Raw genomic sequence first — 18,967 nt, forward strand, 5'->3', positions numbered from 1 at the left:
GGATTGCTTTTGAAAATAGATCTACACGCTTACAACGCATCATGATGTCACACGTTGTGAGCTTTTAGATCTGCTATTTTCAAATAGCCTATGTATAGTTAAGTGGTAAAACTGATTTTAATTCTATATTAACTAATTTAGCTGGGGACCCCCTGGAACCCCCTCAAGGACCCCTGGGGGTCTCTGGACCCCACTTTGAGAACCACTGAGATAACGTGTTTGATATTGAATGTGGTTCAGCATTCTGACGTGCGTCTCGATGTCCTGCTATAGGAAGTTAATGTATAGTGTCATTTTTATCATTTGAATGCAGTGTTAATCATTTTAATGTAGACATTATCACATGGAGAGCATTTGAGTCATTGCATAACAGACAGTGGTAAATTGACTGCATTTATTTAACATCATTCTCCAAAGCACTTTAGAATGCATTTCATATTCACTGATACAAACACACACACACACACACACACACACACACACACACACAGGTTTGTATTACTATTCTTGTGAGGACAAGAAAGTGATTTTGTGGATGCCATTTTTATTTTATTTTTTGCCATTTTTAACCATAGCCCTAAAGCCTTTGTAAGACTATTTTCCGGTGCAACAACACAAGTGCGCAACTAAAGTGTAAATAAGGCATAACTATATCTAATCCCTAAACCTAATTTTTAAATGTCTAATCCTAACCTCAACCTGAATATGTGTCCTATTCTATACCTGCTAAACAGTTTTCAACAATAAAACAACCATTTATCTTGTGAGGGTCAGGATAATGGTCCTCAGAACGTCTGTTTATCAAATCCTACTATGCTATACAAGTATAGTGACACACACACACACACACACACACACACACACTAATAGCAGAGGAAACCATGCAAGGTACCAATCTGCTCATCAGGAGCATATGCAGTGTCTTGCTCAAGGGCACTAATTGACAAGAAGCCGGCCAGGAGGAGCCAGCCGGGGATCGAACCAGGAACCCTTCCGACACCAAGAAGGCGGCCACTTCTCAAAGTGGGGTCCACCGTCCAAGGGCAGGGACCCTCAGGGTTCCTTGAGGAGGGTTTCAAATGATGGACCCTTACTGGGTCCATAACTCTGAGAGTGTACAAATGGAACCAAATGGACCCTTACAGAGATCTGTAACTCTGAGAGTGTACAAATGGAACCAAATGGACCCTTACAGATCTGTAACTCTTGAGAGTGTACAAATGGAACCAGATGGACCCTTACAGATCTGTAACTCTGAGAGAGTACAAATGGAACCAAATGGACCCTTACGGGTTTTTACGCTCTCAAAGTTATGGGAGTCCTTGAATGTAAAAGGTTAGACAACCAATGAATGCAGTGACCCCACTGACCGGCAGACTAGACATTGTAGATCAGATGTTTCCCAAACACTGGGTCGGGACCAGTGTTTGGGTCCCGGACTAATTTGTATGGGTCACACACGAGTAACTAACTATGTTTACTACATTTTACATGTATTACTTTTTTTGGTTTTGTTCGAAAGATACCAAAAAGTCAAACATTATAATTACATTTTCAACCACAAAATACAATGTGTCACTTAGATACATGGAGGAGTTTATTCAGTCATAACATAAAGTATGTCAAATCGGATAGAATACAGCATCGTCCACGATCAAATAGAAGAAATAAAAACAAGGGGGGAAAAAATCCCCCATGCACGTTGCTGCTGAAGACACGTTTCAACAGGACACCAATATCGATGTAACACTGTCAAAGGAAGTGACGTAACATTGAAGGCGGAGCCTCTGTCATCACAACACGGAAGCAGTCAGTTATCTGTGTAACATGTGGCTGATCTGATGTGAAGAGAAGACACTCTGGTAAATAAAAGAACATCTACAAGCTTTTATTTGATTAAAGATCGAATAATGAGTTTACTATGGCCTTAATGTGAATGGAGACATATCGAGACTGTAATCAATTCGTTTCATGTCGTTTTTGTTGATTAAAATGTAGCCTATATATAAAAATAATGATTTGGCCAAAGAATCCTTTAGGTTTAAAGCTCATTTCTAACAGGAACAATCGAACCCATATTCGATCAATAACATCTTTCCAGGTGTTTAATGCTGTGCTGCTGTCCTCTCACCTTGAGACTGATCTGTTCATGTTTGGACTTATAGCCTTGGATCAAGACTGTCATAGATGTATGTGATCGAATTTTACATTTTTACATCTATAAAATGGAAAATTGTTTAGAATATTTGATCCAATGCTAAAAATGTAAAAATCGATCAAATACACGATAGTCTTGATCCAATGCTAGTTTTGACTAATCATCATTATAACAGGTCTATGATGCAATGTTTCATATAACGTGCTCCCTCTCTGTCTACTAGTAAAAGTCTGGTACTCAGAATTCTTGTTTTTATTTTGTAAATGTTTTGATGTTTTATTTCTAAAATGTGAAGCTAGCATGTATTCTTCCTCACTTAAAAAAAACATTGAAATCTCAACATGGTTACTCAGGTTAAATCATTAAAAATGTTTGTTTACAATAATATATATATATATTTTTTTGTTTACATATTGTGTCAATAGACCCCTTAACAGACGACGTCATACTGGCTGCGTGCAGCCAGTATGCGCGCAACGAAACCCATTATATCAGGTCTCGTTAGGACGCGTCTCACTAGCCAACACACACAAGAGGGGGTTGGGGTGTGCTGAAACCAGTGCACCCCGAAACAGGTTGGGAATTGATTGCGTGAAACAATCACCTGTGCGTCCAGGCTCAATGTTAGTAAACAAATAATTGGTCTTTTGATGTGTGATCTTGTAGTTTGATTGACAGCATGCTGTTTGTTTATATGTTGATGTTTGTTTATCTTGTAGTTTGATTGACAGCTTGCTGTTTGTTTATATGTTGATGTTTGTTTATCTTGTAGTTTGATTGACAGCATGCTGAGTGAGTCAGAATCAGCGGAGCTGTTCAGCTCCTTCCTGAAGCCCGACACCCGGCCAGATGTCAAAGGTCACGCTACCGAATACATACTGGGTCTGTCTGCAAACAGGTACTATTATTACTAATACTACCGTTATTACTACTACTCTAATGCTACTACTGTTACTACTACAAGTACTACTGCTCCTACACGTCAATGTCTGTGTGTGTGGTGTGTGTGTGTGTGTGTGTGTGTGTGTGTGTGTGTGTGTGTGTGTGTGTACGCGCGCGTGTGCGGTGTAGGGACGGATGCCGTTTCCTCCGTTCTAAACCTGACGTGGTGGTTGCCATGGTGGCCCTGATGTCTGACCCGTCCTTCGCCATAGCGAAGGACTGTTACCACGCTGTGATCAACCTGTCAGCTGATGAAACACTGCATGAGGTTAGCGCGCACACACACACACACACACACAATAAGCTCAAAAGCGTATTTCCATCGTGGCAGTGTTGATTTCGTCGACTAAAACTACGACGAAAAATGTTCGTCGACTACCTTTTTTCACTGAAGAAAACTAAATAGAAACGTAATAAAATCTAAGCTACGATGACTAAAACTAAGACTAAATATAGTGACAATTCCGTCAACAAATAAAAACTAGACTGAAATGTTAGTGAGGGACTAATGGAGAAGAGATCCAGTAGAACTAAAACATTTTATGTTTGGTTGCGCTCGGGTGTTGTGCTCTGAAAATAGCAGATCTACCAGCTCGCATCGCGACGCGTTGTGATCGCTTGTAGATCGGCTATTTTCAGCATGCACCCAAGTGTAAAATCAGCCATTACGACGCCATCAAGGAACCGCCAAAATACATTTTAGTCGACTATAGTCTTATATTTAGTCGACGAAACTAGACAAAAACTGAAACATTTCAGATGACTAAAATTATGACTAAAACTAAATCAAATGTTGCTGTCAAAATCAACACTGCATTGTGGTCCTTTGATACAGTTCAGATTAGGGGTGTGCCGATACACTAATTTCACGAAACAATACGATATTGGGCTCACAACTTCGATACGATTTCGATACGATACTATACGCACTTTTTTTATTATGAAAATATATGGGGGAGAAAAAAAGCAAATGCAAACAAATAATTCTGTTTTTGCATTATTCATGCATTATGCAAACTTGTAGCTTTTCAGCTACAATAGCCGTTTTGAATCCAAATAGGGCAATAGTGTGACACCTGACCCGAAAAAAACCCAACATGCTGTCACCCTTTTCACCTCGGGGCTGTTTGCATGCCTGATTATTATGATTGTAAAAAAAAATATATATATATATTTTTTTCTCCCCAAAACGATACATATCGTCACGAAAATGTATCACGATATATCGCGGGACGATATATCGGCACACCCCTAGTTCAGATGTATGTTCAAAACAGGGACCTGCCTTTAACTAACAGCATTACAGTTTAGCTAAATTAAAGTAATGTAACCAACTAATTAAACCAAGTAACGAAATATAACCAATTATAACTAATATAGGTTTTCTTCTCTTCCTCCCCTCCTCTCCCCTTACCTCCTCTCCTTGCTTCCTCTCTCCTGTCCTCTCTTCTTCTCTCCTATCTTCTTATCCTCCTCTTTCCTCTCCTCTCTCTTCTTGTCTCCTCTCCCCTTGCATCCTCTCCTCTCCTCTCCTCTCCTCTCCTCTCCAGGTCTTGGTAAAACACAGTGATCTCCTGTCGTTGTTGTTCCGGAATCTAGTGGATCCACAGTTCCAGTTGTCAGATCACATCTGCACCATCCTGTCCAACCTGAGTCGCCACAAGAACACCTGTAGATCTGTCCTCAAGGTCTGTCAGATCTAACTGTCTAATGGTCTGTGAGATCTGCTGTAAAAGGTTGAACTTTGACCTCAGACTTGTGTTTATTGTTTACAAAATAAAAGCGTCTGCTAGGGATGCTTTTATTCTGAAAACGATGAAGCTCGATGTATGCTTTTGTGCCACAAGACATGTCACATGACCTCAGTCAGTGATCCTCAACCTTTTTGGCTCGAGACCCAAAATCTCCCTGGGACCAAAACTACTGAAAATAGCTGATCTACAAGCTCACAGCGTGTCGCAATGCGACATGTTGTGAGCTTGTAGATCTGCTATTTTCACTACGTCTTCTTTTTATTTTTAATGGAATTTCATGCTTGATTGGCTGACCAAAAGTAGAAAGAATAGAATAGGCTTTTATTTGTCATTGCACACAAATGCATACACAATTGCACACAACAAAATTTCTAGGGAGCTCCCATATACCCGTAGCACACACAGAACATACAACAATACAACACAGAGTATGAAGTGCATGGTGATATTTTAAAGTGCATGATGAATGAATAGAGAAACAGAAACCAATAATAAATGATCACAGTCCTGTTTTTTTTAATTTTTTTAGAAAGTACTCATTATGCAGATTTCACGTTCAAGTTTTCAGCGCCACACTTGCTACACAGCGTATTTGTAGCTTTGTATCTGAAGCTGTTGAAACCAGCTCAACTTTTCTCGCAGCTTTGTAGCTGTTGTAGCAGCTGCACATGTCGGATGTATATTTGTATCTTCATTGAAAATGAATGGTAGCCTGCATCGTTGCAGCTGCCAGTGTGAACGCAGAATAAAGCTGAATAGGCTCTATGCACAGCAGCCATATTGGACAGAAATTGGGCTCCTTCCTTGCTTCCTTCACAGGTGTTACCAATGACACTAATGAAGGCTCTGTTCCATTTAGTGTAGAACAGTGGTTCTCAAACTTCTTAATTTCAAGGACCCCCATAACTCTGAGAGTGTACAAATGGAATCAAATGGACCCGGGAGGGTCCATTTGGTTCCATTTGTACACTCTCAGAGTTACACCCTCTCAAGGAACCATGAGGGTCCCTGGACCACACTTTGAGACCCACTAGTATTTCTAGTGAGCCAACATGGACAATATCAGCACCCTGACTCTGTTTGACCAGGATGGAACAGAGCCTTCATTAGTATCATTGGTAACACCTGTGAAGGAAGTCAGAAGAGGCCCAATTTTTCTCCAAAATGGCTGCTGTGCATAGAGCCTATTACAATACCCAAAATCTCGGCCACTCGCTCACTCCCACTCGGTCACTCCGGCTTGACGCGGAAATATAGTCTGGGCCCAATTGGTCATTTGCTTTTTGGAGGAGACGAGTGGAGTCGAGTGGAGGAGCCGAGCGAGTGTACATGAAGTGTAGGCCCGACCACTCTTCACAGCCCCTCGCGGAAGACTTCCGCATCACGTGTACACGTTTTTTTTTCATTCGTATTATGACGTATTATGGTCCTCCTCCACTTGTGGCCACACACACACTGCTCGAACCCCCCCCCCCACCCCTGATTGGCTAAGCTGGGGGTTTGTTTACAGGTGTTGGAAGAAGAGGAAGCAGTCATGGGATTGGCTAAGCTGGTGGAGATCTTCTGCACTGAAGACTTCAACAAGATGGCGTCTCTGCACTACCTGGCTCCGCTGCTGTCCAATCTCACACAACTTCCTGAAGCCAGAAGCTTCCTATTGGACAAGGACAGGTAGGGGGTGGAGCTAGTCTGTGTGCGTGTGCGTGAGCGTGTGCGTGCATATGGGTGATGTTAGGTGTGCGCAGGGATGCATTGGTCATGGGACGCCGTGCAACCACTTTTTTGAGCAGGAGCACGCGCATGCACATGCATTGATTTAAAACAATCCTTAAATTAACACCTCAACAAAGTTTACAAAGGCTGCCGACTGCCGGATGTCACACCAGGTGAATTAACATAAGAATGAGCCTAGATGCATATCAATTTACCTTTGTGTGACCTGTAGTGTAAACGTGTTAAGCAACGTGCGCGTGACGTCTTTAAAATAGAGTCCCACCACTAACAAAATCACCAATACAACACTGGGTGTGCGTCCAGCATCTCATTAAACTCATCATCAATGTGTCCAGTGGGAACATGCTGTGTTTTTAATCAAACCATTAAGGGTTCGTCAACTACCTTTTTTCATTGACGAAAACTAAACAAAAACTAGATAAAAACTAAGCTATGACGACTAAAGCTAAATATATTGACACTTTTTTCAACAAATTAAAACTAGTGGAGAAGAGATTCAGTGGAACTAATACAAGTCCTTTCATGCTTGGCTGCGTCCTGCGTGTGTCACGTGTCACGCTCCGAAAATAGCCGATCTACAAGCTGAGCTAATAGAGTACTAAGTATAAATCAGGCATTATGACGCCATCATAATATACAGTCGACTAAATCAACTGTAGAGTTAGTTGACTAAAATCATCATATGACAAAAAATATGACTAAAACTAAATTGGAATTTTATTAAAAAGACTATAAATAAAACTAAATGAACACTGGTTTCGGCTGTGCAGCCTTTTGCAACGTTTGTCTTGTCAATATGAGGCATAATATGGAACAATAAAAAATATCGTCGCTGGGGGGCAGAAACCAGCTATCTCCATTTTTCAACTTTTTTCATGTTTTTAAAGCTAGGGTAAGTGATATTTTTTGGTTGAAACAAAAAGTTTTTTGTTAAAAGGTTAAAGCTCTATATTCTGATAGTACTCATTGCTATAGAGTGTTTGTACAGTAACAAGGGTCTCCCCGTCTCTCCAGCTCTTCAATAAACAGAAAATACATTTTCAGGTGGGTGGCAAATCTTCAGCCAATCAGGAGAGAGTACCCATATATCAGCTTCATTTTTATAGTGTTCCACTTCCAAACTTGTCTGCTAATTTCTTTGTGTCATCACTTCCAATTGCACTTGTTTATCCTGTGTCCTGTGTGTGTTCTCTCTCCTGATTGGATAAAATTGGTATCCCGACTTGAAAATGCATGTTCTATTTATCAAAGAGCTGGAGAGACATGGAGACTCCTGTTACTGAACAAACACTCTATAGTGTGTCTAGTATATAGAGTAGTATCAGAATATAGAGCTATTTAACACTTATTTTAACAAAGGAAAGTCACTTACCCTACCTTTAATAAATGAGGGCACTCAGGTGGTGCAGGGGTAAAGTACCTGCCCACCACCATGGAGTCTAGGACTGTGGTTTTCAAACTTTTTCATGCCAAGGACCCCCAAATTAATATGTATTTGGCCGCGGACCCCCATCTGAAAACGTGTTGTGCCAGGGACCCCCAGAAGAGAAGTGCATGTAAATCTTCCAAATATTTTCGATATTTTTCAAAAACATATATTGTGATGTGTTGCTGTGTTAACTACTTTTTCTGGGGACCCCCTGAACCCCCCCAAGGACACCTAGGGGTCTCCGGACTCCACATTGAGAACTATATGGCACTACGCCCTCCTGGGTAAAAAACAATTATAATAATTGGCTACTCTAAATGTCAAATATATTTTTTTAAGACAACAACATTTTTTGATTACATAAACTTGCAGTAATGAGTTCAGTATGCATTACACAACCGCTGTTAATTATTGTCCCATTCCTGTGTGTGTGTGTGTGTGTGTGTGTGTGTGTGTGTGTGTGTGTGTGTGTGTGTGTGTGTGTGTGTGTGTGTGTGTGTGTGTGTGTGTGTGTGTGTGTGTGTGTGTGTGTGTGTGTGTGTGTGTGTGTGTGATAGGTGTGTAATTCAGAGGTTGTTGCCTTACACTCTGTATGAAGCATCAACGGTAAGAAGAGGAGGAGTTATTGGATCTCTACGTAACTGCTGCTTTGACCACAGTGAGACAGACACACACACACACACACACACACACACACACACACACACACACACACACACACACACACACACACACACACACACACACACACACACACACACACACACACACACACACACACACACACACACGCACGCACGCACACGTTTCTGGAGGACATGGAGCCTATAATGAAAATAGATTAAATGATATTTAATGTTTACATCCTACTCTTATGAAGTTGTTTTTGTTTGCTCTGTTTTTGTAAAGCGACGTTGAGTACAGAGAAAAGCACATTCACATGTCTTCTAAATCTAAACGTCTTCTAAACAGTTTTCTGCTAAAACTTATGTTGCTATATATCAGTGGTTCTCAAACCTGTTCATGCCGCGGACCCCCAATACTTTGTTCCAGGGACCCCCAGAAGCAAAGATTCGAGTTAAAAATGGTTGCTTTAAATGTTGCACAAATTTTCAAGATAAAAAAAAAATAGCAGATCTACAAGCTCATAGCGCGGCACGAAGTGACGCACTATGAGCTTGTAGATCTGCTATTTTGTGGGTTGACCAATCGATCTGAACCTGCACATGGGCATTGACCATTGGCATGTGAAGATTGTGACAAAGCCATTAAAAAAAGAACACTTTCCCCAAATGTAAGCAGCTTAAATATTAGTGTTTTTGTGAACGGTCCTCCCAGGCAATGGGATCTGTAGTTGTGGTTGCAGTCCCATAGCCCGGCTCGACGGAGGATGGAAATGGCGGGTATGGACTACTGTAGTAAAACACTCAAGGCAAAGTATCATACTTTAGTTTAGGTGGGCAGTCAATTAAGAAATAATTAACTGTCATTATATATAAATATGTATGCATACGTATGACTATTTGAACATGTCATTATACTGTATTGCTGTCTGGTGGAAACCTTGTAAGTCCAAAACCGTTCCTTTTTATTGCATTTTTTGTGTGAAAATCTTGTATGATGAAGTAGGGCATTCATTTACGGAAAGAAATAATAAATATATGAAACATGGAGATACCATGTTTCTGCATGACAGCAGCGATATACAGTATGTATGTAGCACATATGAACACATCATATGTATGTGCATGTAAGCACTTAAACCCTCTAGACTTGGTAAACTCGACCTGTGTTGGCTCTGTACTTGGGCCGTTTTTTTCAAATCAAATCTACACAGTGACCAAAAATAGTTGAATACTTTTTGGCTAATGTCCCCTAGAGTTGTTCGGATTCCTGATACCGGAATCGGTATCAGGAAGGAAAAACTGGTATCTGGTACATTTCTAGTCTAATAATATGGATGATGGGGTTCAAGTGGTTAACATGTAATTATATTGTGTATACCATGGGTCTTCAAGAGGGGGTCCGGGACCCCTAGGGGTCCTCACAGTTACTGCAGGGGGGGTGCCGCCAAATCATTGTGTGATAGGAACATTAACCACTTGAACCCTAGCATCCATCCCTATTCGAAGTCGAGAGCCAAGGGTCGAGTTGACTAGAGCAGGGGTCTTCAATGTTTTCAGGCCAAGGACCCCTTGGCTGAGAGCGAGATAAAGCAGGGACCCCCATTATATATTGTATAGAATATTCATTTTTTCATAGATTTCATAGGCAGCTTCATAGACTTGTTTCACAGCACCATCATGTTGGATTCATGTTAATGTGTGTTTCCAGATATTTAACCATGCACTTAAACAATACTTAGTATACCTGACCTTTCACTCTGTACTTAGCCTGCTCTTTTTCCCCCTATACTAAACCACGTTGCCGAAAATAGCAGATCTACAAGCGCACAACGCCTCGCAGCGCGAGGCGTTGTGTGCTTGTAGATCTGCTATTTTTGGCTAAAGTTCTCAGAATAGGGATGCTTGGTTGAAGTGGTTAATGTAAACATCACACAAAGATTTGGCGGACCCCCTGTAGTAACTCTGAGGACCCCTTAGGGGTCCCGGACCCCCTGTTGAAGACCTCTGGACTAGAGGGTTTATAGGTGGTTAAATGTCTGAGAAAAAAATCATTAATTTACACAACACTGTCAAACAAGTCTATGAAGCTATCTATGAAGCTATGAAAAAGTTGAAACTGCAACAGCATTGTATACTATACAGTATGCAGTGGGGGTCCCTGCTTCATCTCTCTCTCTCAGCCAAGAGGTCCTTGGCCTGAAAAACGTTGAAGACCCCTGGTATATACAGTATGCACTACATTTGAACATAATATCATAATATGTATGTATTACATATGAACATGTCATATGTGTGTGTCCAGCCCATCACGAGTGGCTGCTGAGCGACGCAGTGGACATCCTACCGTTCCTCGTGCTCCCATTGGCCGGTCCAGAAGAACTTACAGACGAAGAGAATGAAGGTAGGTGTGTGTGCGTGTGTGTGTGTGTGTGTGTGTGTGTGTGTGTGTGTGTGTGTGTGTGCGTGCGCGCGTGCGTGCGTGCGTGCGTGCGTGCGTGCGTGCGTGCGTGCGTGCGTGCGTGCGTGCGCGCGCGCGCGTGCGTGCATGCGTGTGTGTGTGTGTGTGTGTGTGTGTGCGTGTGTGTGTGCGCGTGTGTGTCTGTTTGTGTGTGAAGCCTTTATGACTAAGGTCATTAAATACCAACAACTCCTATTTACCAGTGGTTCTCAAACTTTTTCATGTCAAGGACCCCCAAATTGACACTTATTAGCCCGCTGACCCCCATTTCAAAAGATATGTCAGGGTAAGAGAAGATTTTTTTTACGGCTCTAGCAGTGATTCTCAACCATTTTAATTTCAAGGACCCCCAGATTGACATGCATTAGAGGCTACGGACCCCCATTTAATGGCATTTCTATCTCTGGGACCCCAATTTATATCGTAAAATCAATGTTAATTTAACTCTGAGAGTGTACAAATGGAACCAAATGGACTTGTTAGGGTCCATTTGGTTCCATTTGTACACTCTCAGAGTTACAGACCCATAAGGGTCCATTTGGTTCGTGTTCATCATTTAGCTGGGGACCCCCTGGAACCCCCTCAAGTACCCCTGGGGGTACCCCGGACCCCACTTTGAGAACCAAGGGCCTAGGACATACCCACAGACTGGTTGTTAGAGGGCTTCAACAACTTGGGATGCCCAAAATGGAGGCAAAAAGGCTGGCAAAGTACTGTGCTGTCTCTGCTATAATTGGTAGCCGTCACATATGGCGGAGACACTTATACTTATACCCACTTATACACTTATACCCATAGAGTACTGAGTGACATGAGCGTGCGTGCGTGTATCTGGGTGTACTCGACCACAAATATCCACTGGTGTCCGTACTACTCCATACATACAAAGTGCTTACACTAAAGCCATGGATGTTATAATTTACAATGTAGGCATTTAGCAGACGCTCTCCTGAGCGACTTGAAATAAACAAGGTGAATAATCATGAATAGAATGCAGACAGATTATGTGTGGAGCATTGTCCAGGGTGTTTAAACAAAGGGAGAAGAGTCTAGGACATGTGGAGCGTTGTCCAGGGTGTTTTAGTGAAGGGAGAATAGTCTAGGACGTGTGGAGCGTTGTCCAGGGTGTTTTAGAGAAGGGAGAAGAGTCTAGGACGTGTGGAGCGTTGTCCAGGGTGTTTTAGAGAAGGGAGAAGAGTCTAGGACGTGTGGAGCGTTGTCCAGGGTGTTTTAGGGAAGGGAGAAGAGTCTAGGACGTGTGGAGCGTTGTCCAGGGTGTTTTAGAGAAGGGAGAAGAGTCTAGGACGTGTGGAGTGTTGTCCAGGGTGTTTTAGGGAAGGGAGAAGAGTCTAGGACGTGTGGAGTGTTGTCCAGGGTGTTTTAGGGAAGGGAGAAGAGTCTAGGACGTGTGGAGTGTTGTCCAGGGTGTTTTAGGGAAGAGAGAAGAGTACTGTATAGGACGTGTGGAGCGTTGTCCAGGGTGTTTTAGAGAATGGAGAAGAGTCTAGGACGTGTGGAGCGTTGTCCAGGGTGTTTTAGAGAATGGAGAAGAGTCTGGGCCTGTGTGCGTGTGCGTGCCCTCTATTATAATATACTGTAGACTTATATGTCTGTCTGTCTGTCTGTCTGTCTGTCTGTCCACAGGGTTACCAGTAGATCTACAGTATTTGTCTGAAGACAAAAAGAGAGAACCAGACCCTGATATCAGAAAGATGTTACTGGAAACATTACTACTGGTAAACACACACACACACACACACACACACACACACACACACACACACACACACACACACACACACACACACACACACACACACACACACACACACACACACAGTATAACACATAATACCATAATTAGTCGTAGTTAATAAAGATTAATCACAAATGAATCCTACAACCCCAAAACATATTTTCAATATTGTCCAGAAACCCTTAAAGGTGCATTTAACATCAAACAATCAATCAGGGCATTTTGACCTACTTAATGTAACATTACTTGGTAATATGAAGAGCACTCACACAATGTGGTGTGTCCAACTTTATGCTTATAAAGGCTATTTAGATAGACTTTATACTGTTTACTTGACCACAAATGTGCATAAAGGTATTTAGATAGCATGTTGTCTAGACTGATGCTAGGTTAATTGTTTACCAGGTATCCTGGTAAACAATCATGTTTATCCATGATCATGTTTATCCATGATCCGGTTTCACAAAATAATTGAAGCAATCCTGCCTTAGTTACCATGGCAATTTAGCTGTGAAGTTAGCCTGGTCCGGACCAGGCTAACAGCCAAGCTTTATTAATGCAGTGCCTTGTTCTTCAATTTTTGTGAAATAGCTGTTAGTCCAATGACTCCAATCGTAAACCAATGAGTTTTTCCACTGTTATTCAATTCTTATGCGAAAATCGAAGATCTACAAGCCCGGAAAAAAAATGTCTTACGGTGGCCGGGGGTCCACGGTGGTTCCCGGCCCCCCTTGGACCCCCAGACCCCCGGCCCCATCCCCCCGTGGACCCCCGCTGACCCCCGTCGACACCCCGCCCCCCATGGACCCCTGTGGACCCCCCGTGTACCCCGTTCCCCTGTCGGGGGTCAACGGGGTCCGGGAGTACACGGGGGGGGCGGGTTCTCCCGACTGAACAGCGAAGGCTTGTCAAACCTGGATTTGCCTTTTAAACCGGGATAATCTAATTCCGCTTTCGTGAAATAGACCCCTGGTATCCTAGTAGACAGATGCTAGGTTTGATGTTTACCTGGTATCCTAGTAGATAGATGCTAGGTTTGATGTTTACCTGGTATCCTAGTAGACAGATGCTAGTAGGGATGCCACCGATTATTCGAATTTTCGAATATTCGTTACAGTCTCCATAATCGAAAATGATTTTTAAAATTCGATTTTAATAATATATATATTTTTTAAATTATTAAAAAAAAATATGTATAATATGTAATATGTATGCCTTAGTTTCAATCAAAATATATGCTAATACTAATAAAAGTAATATTATAGTCTTAATAATTGTAAATGGCCACAGTTTCAGAGCGTTTCACTGTTTCAGCCCAGCCCAAACATGAACTCTGCAGCCGCACTGAGGCCCCTGCTGGAAAGCATCCCAGCCCAAACATTAACGTAACTAATAATTGGGCCGCGCAACCCGGAAATGACCGTGATAATGCTAAAACAGGAGCAAAAAAAAAAAAAAGAAAAAAAAAATTTGAAATTTTTTTTTTTTTTTTTTTTTTTGAAAAATATTTTTCAAAAAACGGCGCCGTCGAATAATCGAAAAATATTCGCCAGGGCTGTCCGAATTTCGAATTGGCTGAAGGTCAGATTGTGGCATCCCTAGATGCTAGGTGTGATGTTTACCTGGTAAGTAGACAGATGCTAGATGTGATGTTTACCTGGTATCCTAGTAGATAGATGCTAGGTTTGATGTTTACCTGGTATCCTAGTAGACAGATGCTAGGTTTGATGTTTACCTGGTATCCTAGTAGATAGATGCTAGGTTTGATGTTTACCTGGTATCCTAGTAGATAGATGCTAGGTTTGATGTTTACCTGGTATCCTAGTAGACAGATGCTAGGTTTGATGTTTACCTGGTATCCTAGTAGACAGATGCTAGGTTTGATGTTTACCTGGTATCCTAGTAGATAGATGCTAGGTTTGATGTTTACCTGGTATCCTAGTAGATAGATGCTAGGTTTGATGTTTACCTGGTATCCTAGTAGACAGATGCTAGGTTTGATGTTTACCTGGTATCCTAGTAGACAGCTGCTAGGTTTGATGTTTACCTGGTATCCTAGTAGAAAGATGCTATGTTTGATGTTTACCTGGTATCCTAGTAGACAGATGCTAGGTTTTATGTTTACCTGGTATCCTAGTAGACAGATGCTAGGTTTTGATGTTTACCTGGTATCCTAGTAGACAGATGCTAGGTTTTGATGTTTACCTGGTATCCTAGTAGACAGATGCTAGGTTTGATGTTTACCTGGTATCCTAGTAGATAGATGCTAGGTTTGATGTTTACCTGGTATCCTAGTAGATAGATGCTAGGTTTGATGTTTACCTGGTATCCTAGTAGACAGATGCTATGTTTGATGTTTACCTGGCATCCTAGTAGATAGATGCTAGGTTTGATGTTTACCTGGTATCCTAGTAGATAGATGCTAGGTTTGATGTTTACCTGGTATCCTAGTAGACAGATGCTAGGTTTGATGTTTACCTGGTATCCTAGTAGATAGATGCTAGGTTTGATGTTTACCTGGTATCCTATCCTTGTAGCTCTTCTTTTCTTTTATATCTTGTTGTTTGTTGACTGGAGTTCATGTCATTTACTCTGACCTGACACTTTGTAAATCACTCTGGATAAGAATTTCTAAATAAGGGGTCGTTTTTCAGGCCAAGGACCCCTTAGCTGAGAGAGATGAAGCAGGGACCCCCACTACATATTGGGGGAAATTGTGTTGCAGATTAAACCTGAGGCGATTCTTTAAATAAAACTAAATCCTAACAGTTTTTTGAAAAAAAATATAAAACATTTTTTTTTGCACGATTTTTCAAAAATAGCAGATCTACAAGCTCGTAGCGCGGCACTCGGTGCCGCGCTATGAGCTTGTAGATCTGCTATTTTTGAATAGCCAAAGAAATCTAAAGTGACACAGATGCGTCTTAATGGGTCAAGGTCCTTACATAACGGCGAATATACGCAAAATTCCGACTCGTTCCGAATAATTAAAAGACGATTTTTCGCTTCGCTTTTTCGCTCCATGTACGGAGCCATTGACTTTATATTATTAAAAAAAAACGCATTATTCGCACGAAAAAATCGCCCCGGTGTGTAAGGACCTTCAAACCTTTTCATAGATTTCATAGATAGCTTCATTGACTATCATCAGCAGTGTTATGTAAATTAATGTTTTACTTTTGTTTATTTCAGACATTTAACCACTTTAGCTCTGTACTTGGTCTGCTCTTTCCCCCCTCTACACTTTCCTCTTTGACGAAAACAGCCGATCTACAAGCTCGAGCTTGTAGATTGGCTGTTTTCGACCACTGTTATTACCTACATTAACATAATCGACTAATTTTAACACGCAAAGATTTGGCGGCCCCCCTCCTGTAGTAGCTCCCCGGACCCCCCTGTTGAAGGCCGCTGGTCTAAATGCTAAATGAATACATTGTGTGTCTCAGCTGACGGCGACCAAGGCCGGCCGGCAGATGCTGCAGAATAAGAAGGTTTATCCAATCATGAGAGAGTTCCATCGCTGGGAGAAAGAACCTCGAATCGGTGCCGTCTGTGAGAAACTCATCCAGGTACAAACTGTGTGTGTGTGTGTGTGTGTGTGTGTGTGTGTGTGTGTGTGTGTGTGTGTGTGTGTGTGTGTGTGTGTGTGTGTGTGTGTGTGTGTGTGTGTGTGTGTGTGTGTGTGTCCAATATTCATCATCATTCTTTGGTGATTTTTTTCTTTTTTACGATATGTTGTTGTTCTACAACCGGATAAGGATTGGTTTGTATCCCACAAACATGGACCAATCACAGCGATTTTGTGATCAAATGATTGTGATTAATGACTCAGTTGTGGTTTTGGCATTGAACATTGGAACATAAATACAAATTACACATTTCTGTTTGCCTTTTAGGCTTTGTACACCACAATTGCACTGGGCAGAAATTACCAAATAACTTCAATATACAAAGAAATGACTGACAATGACCAGTACCTAAATCTATTATGTATTTTGGGCAAAACAGTCCATTTACAGAAGAATTTGATACGCAGTGCATTAAAAGAGCATGGACAACAATGATGGAAATATGTGAATGTTATTTTCATCCAGCTGTTTCTATACAGATGAATAGGACAGACTCTACAGATCATGCCAAATAATTGCGATTAGCTCTAATAATTGTGGTCAAGCAATTATGTAACATTACATGTGTATTAAAACTCTCCACAGGGGGGTTACTGTTGACAAAGCTGTTTAACCCATTAAGACCGGGAAGGGAACGCATCTGTGTCATTTTAAGATGTCTTTGGCTATTAAAAAATAGCAGAGCTACAAGCTCATAGTGCGGCACCGAGTGCCACGCTATGAGCTATATTTTTTGAAAATGTCATAAATTGTGCAAATATTATATATATATATATATTTAATTTTTAAGCGAACATTTTTAACTGTTACAACTTCTGGGGGGTCCCTGGAACAAACCACTGATTATAGCAACACGTTTTTTCAACAAAAAAACAACCAAAGGAAGTCAACCAAATAAATCATAAAATAAAATGCATCTCTTATTCTCCTCTCCTACCAGTTTCCCGGTAGACAGACGACCCCCCTCCCCTTTTTTTGTATATATTTTTGAGTGGTGCCAACCACTCCTATATCTGACTTTGTCTGTGTGTCCGTCCGTATGTATGTATGTATGTCCAATAAACAAACATTGATGACATCAACATCAATACGGGGCTCATCAAAGGCACCACTCTCTTCACACAGGGTGTGATTTTTTTATTGTTTACGCTGCTTTTTTTGTACATAGTGGTATTTTTTCTCAGTATTTTATGTTGATTTGAACTGTTTGGTTGCTACTATATATGTCTATGAAATTAATTCAAGGACCCCAACGGAAACAAGTCCGCAAGGACTTTTTTGGTCGGACCTTTTAGACAAAAGTATTATAAATGTAACTGTGTTGTTTTACATTCTTTTGCCTAATAAAAATGTCTCTCCTCTCCTCTCCTCTCCTCTCCACTCACCCTCTCCTCTCCTCTCCTCTCCTCTCCTCTCCTCTCCTCTCCTCCAGGTGTTGATAGGAGATGAACCAGAGGAAGGGATGGAGAACCTGATGGAGGTGAAGATTCCAGACGATGTGGCGGAGAAACTGAAGGAGGCGGACAGCCGAGAGGAGGAGGAGATAAGGAGAGAGGAGGAGGAGATAAGGAGAGAGAAGGAGGGAGGAGATAAGGAGAGTGGAGGAGGAGAGGAGGAGAGAAGGAAAGAAGAGGAGTAGAGATCTGGAATGGACAGATAGAGAAGACGTAGGTGGTGGTTGTCATGGCGACATACAAGACTGTTGTCACTGATGACTGACTGAGGGCGTGGCTTTCATTGTTACTATAGTAACAACAGCATGTCACTGATGACTGACTGAGGTCGTGGCTTTCATTGTTACTATAGTAACAACATGTCACTGATGACTGACTGAGGGCGTGGCTTTCATTTTTACTATAGTAACAACAACATGTCACTGATGACTGACTGAGGGCGTGGCTTTCCTTGTTACTATAGTAACAACAACATGTCACTGATGACTGACTGAGGGCGTGGCTTTCATTGTTACTGTAGTAACAACAACCTGTCACTGATGACTGACTGAGGGCGTGGCTTTCATTGTTACTATAGTAACAACAACATTGATGATAGCGCTTTCATATCGTCGCTGTCTAGGGCAATCTACCTGTTTCAAATTTAGTTTTTCTCTAACAAATCAGTGCTATTGAACACCCTTTACGTCTGTGTGTGGGTTTTACAAATATTGAACCAATTTAAAGGATTAAAAAGTGCTTCTTCTGACTCCATGACTTTGTCATTCTAATCAATGATGGACAAAACGACTATCTCCACATTAATGGTCAAAAACCTCCTAACTCCACATGTAGACAGGGTCAATTTTCAGAGAAGCATAACCCCGAAGGCATTTCGTGTTTATTTTTGGTATACAACATTTCTAGGGGTATTAAGGGGTGCTGAATCCAAATCTGCTGTATACCCAGCGCAAAAATGTCAATTAAGGCCTCAAAATTGAGAAATTCAACATGGCCGCCAGCGCCAGGACCTCTTTCCAAAAAAACA

The 18,967-nt window shown here is 41.5% G+C and overlaps 1 protein-coding gene across 2 annotated transcripts; it reads left to right on the forward strand.

The window, feature by feature from the left end:
- The first annotated feature begins 1,804 nt into the window (after positions 1 to 1,804).
- Positions 1,805 to 18,713, forward strand: hgh1 (HGH1 homolog). 2 transcript variants are annotated; one of them, XR_014602484.1, is made up of 11 exons: positions 1,805 to 1,862; positions 2,931 to 3,056; positions 3,230 to 3,368; positions 4,651 to 4,788; positions 6,365 to 6,525; positions 8,575 to 8,675; positions 10,946 to 11,044; positions 12,746 to 12,837; positions 16,304 to 16,426; positions 17,919 to 18,267; positions 18,322 to 18,713. XR_014602484.1 is itself a non-coding variant. In XM_084081208.1 (10 exons), the coding sequence occupies exons 2-10, from the start codon at positions 2,944 to 2,946 to the stop codon at positions 18,123 to 18,125; spliced, it is 1,173 nt and encodes a 390-aa protein (XP_083937334.1). In that variant the 5' UTR covers positions 1,805 to 1,862; positions 2,931 to 2,943; the 3' UTR covers positions 18,126 to 18,711. The 2 variants fall into 2 exon arrangements, 1 of the variants encoding a protein (XP_083937334.1); XM_084081208.1 differs by having other exon boundaries at positions 17,919 to 18,711.
- The last annotated feature ends 254 nt before the right edge of the window (positions 18,714 to 18,967 follow it).

This window comes from Gymnoscopelus microlampas (genome assembly GCF_963454915.1).
Source record: "Gymnoscopelus microlampas genome assembly, chromosome: 15".
Taxonomy (NCBI): domain Eukaryota; kingdom Metazoa; phylum Chordata; class Actinopteri; order Myctophiformes; family Myctophidae; genus Gymnoscopelus; species Gymnoscopelus microlampas.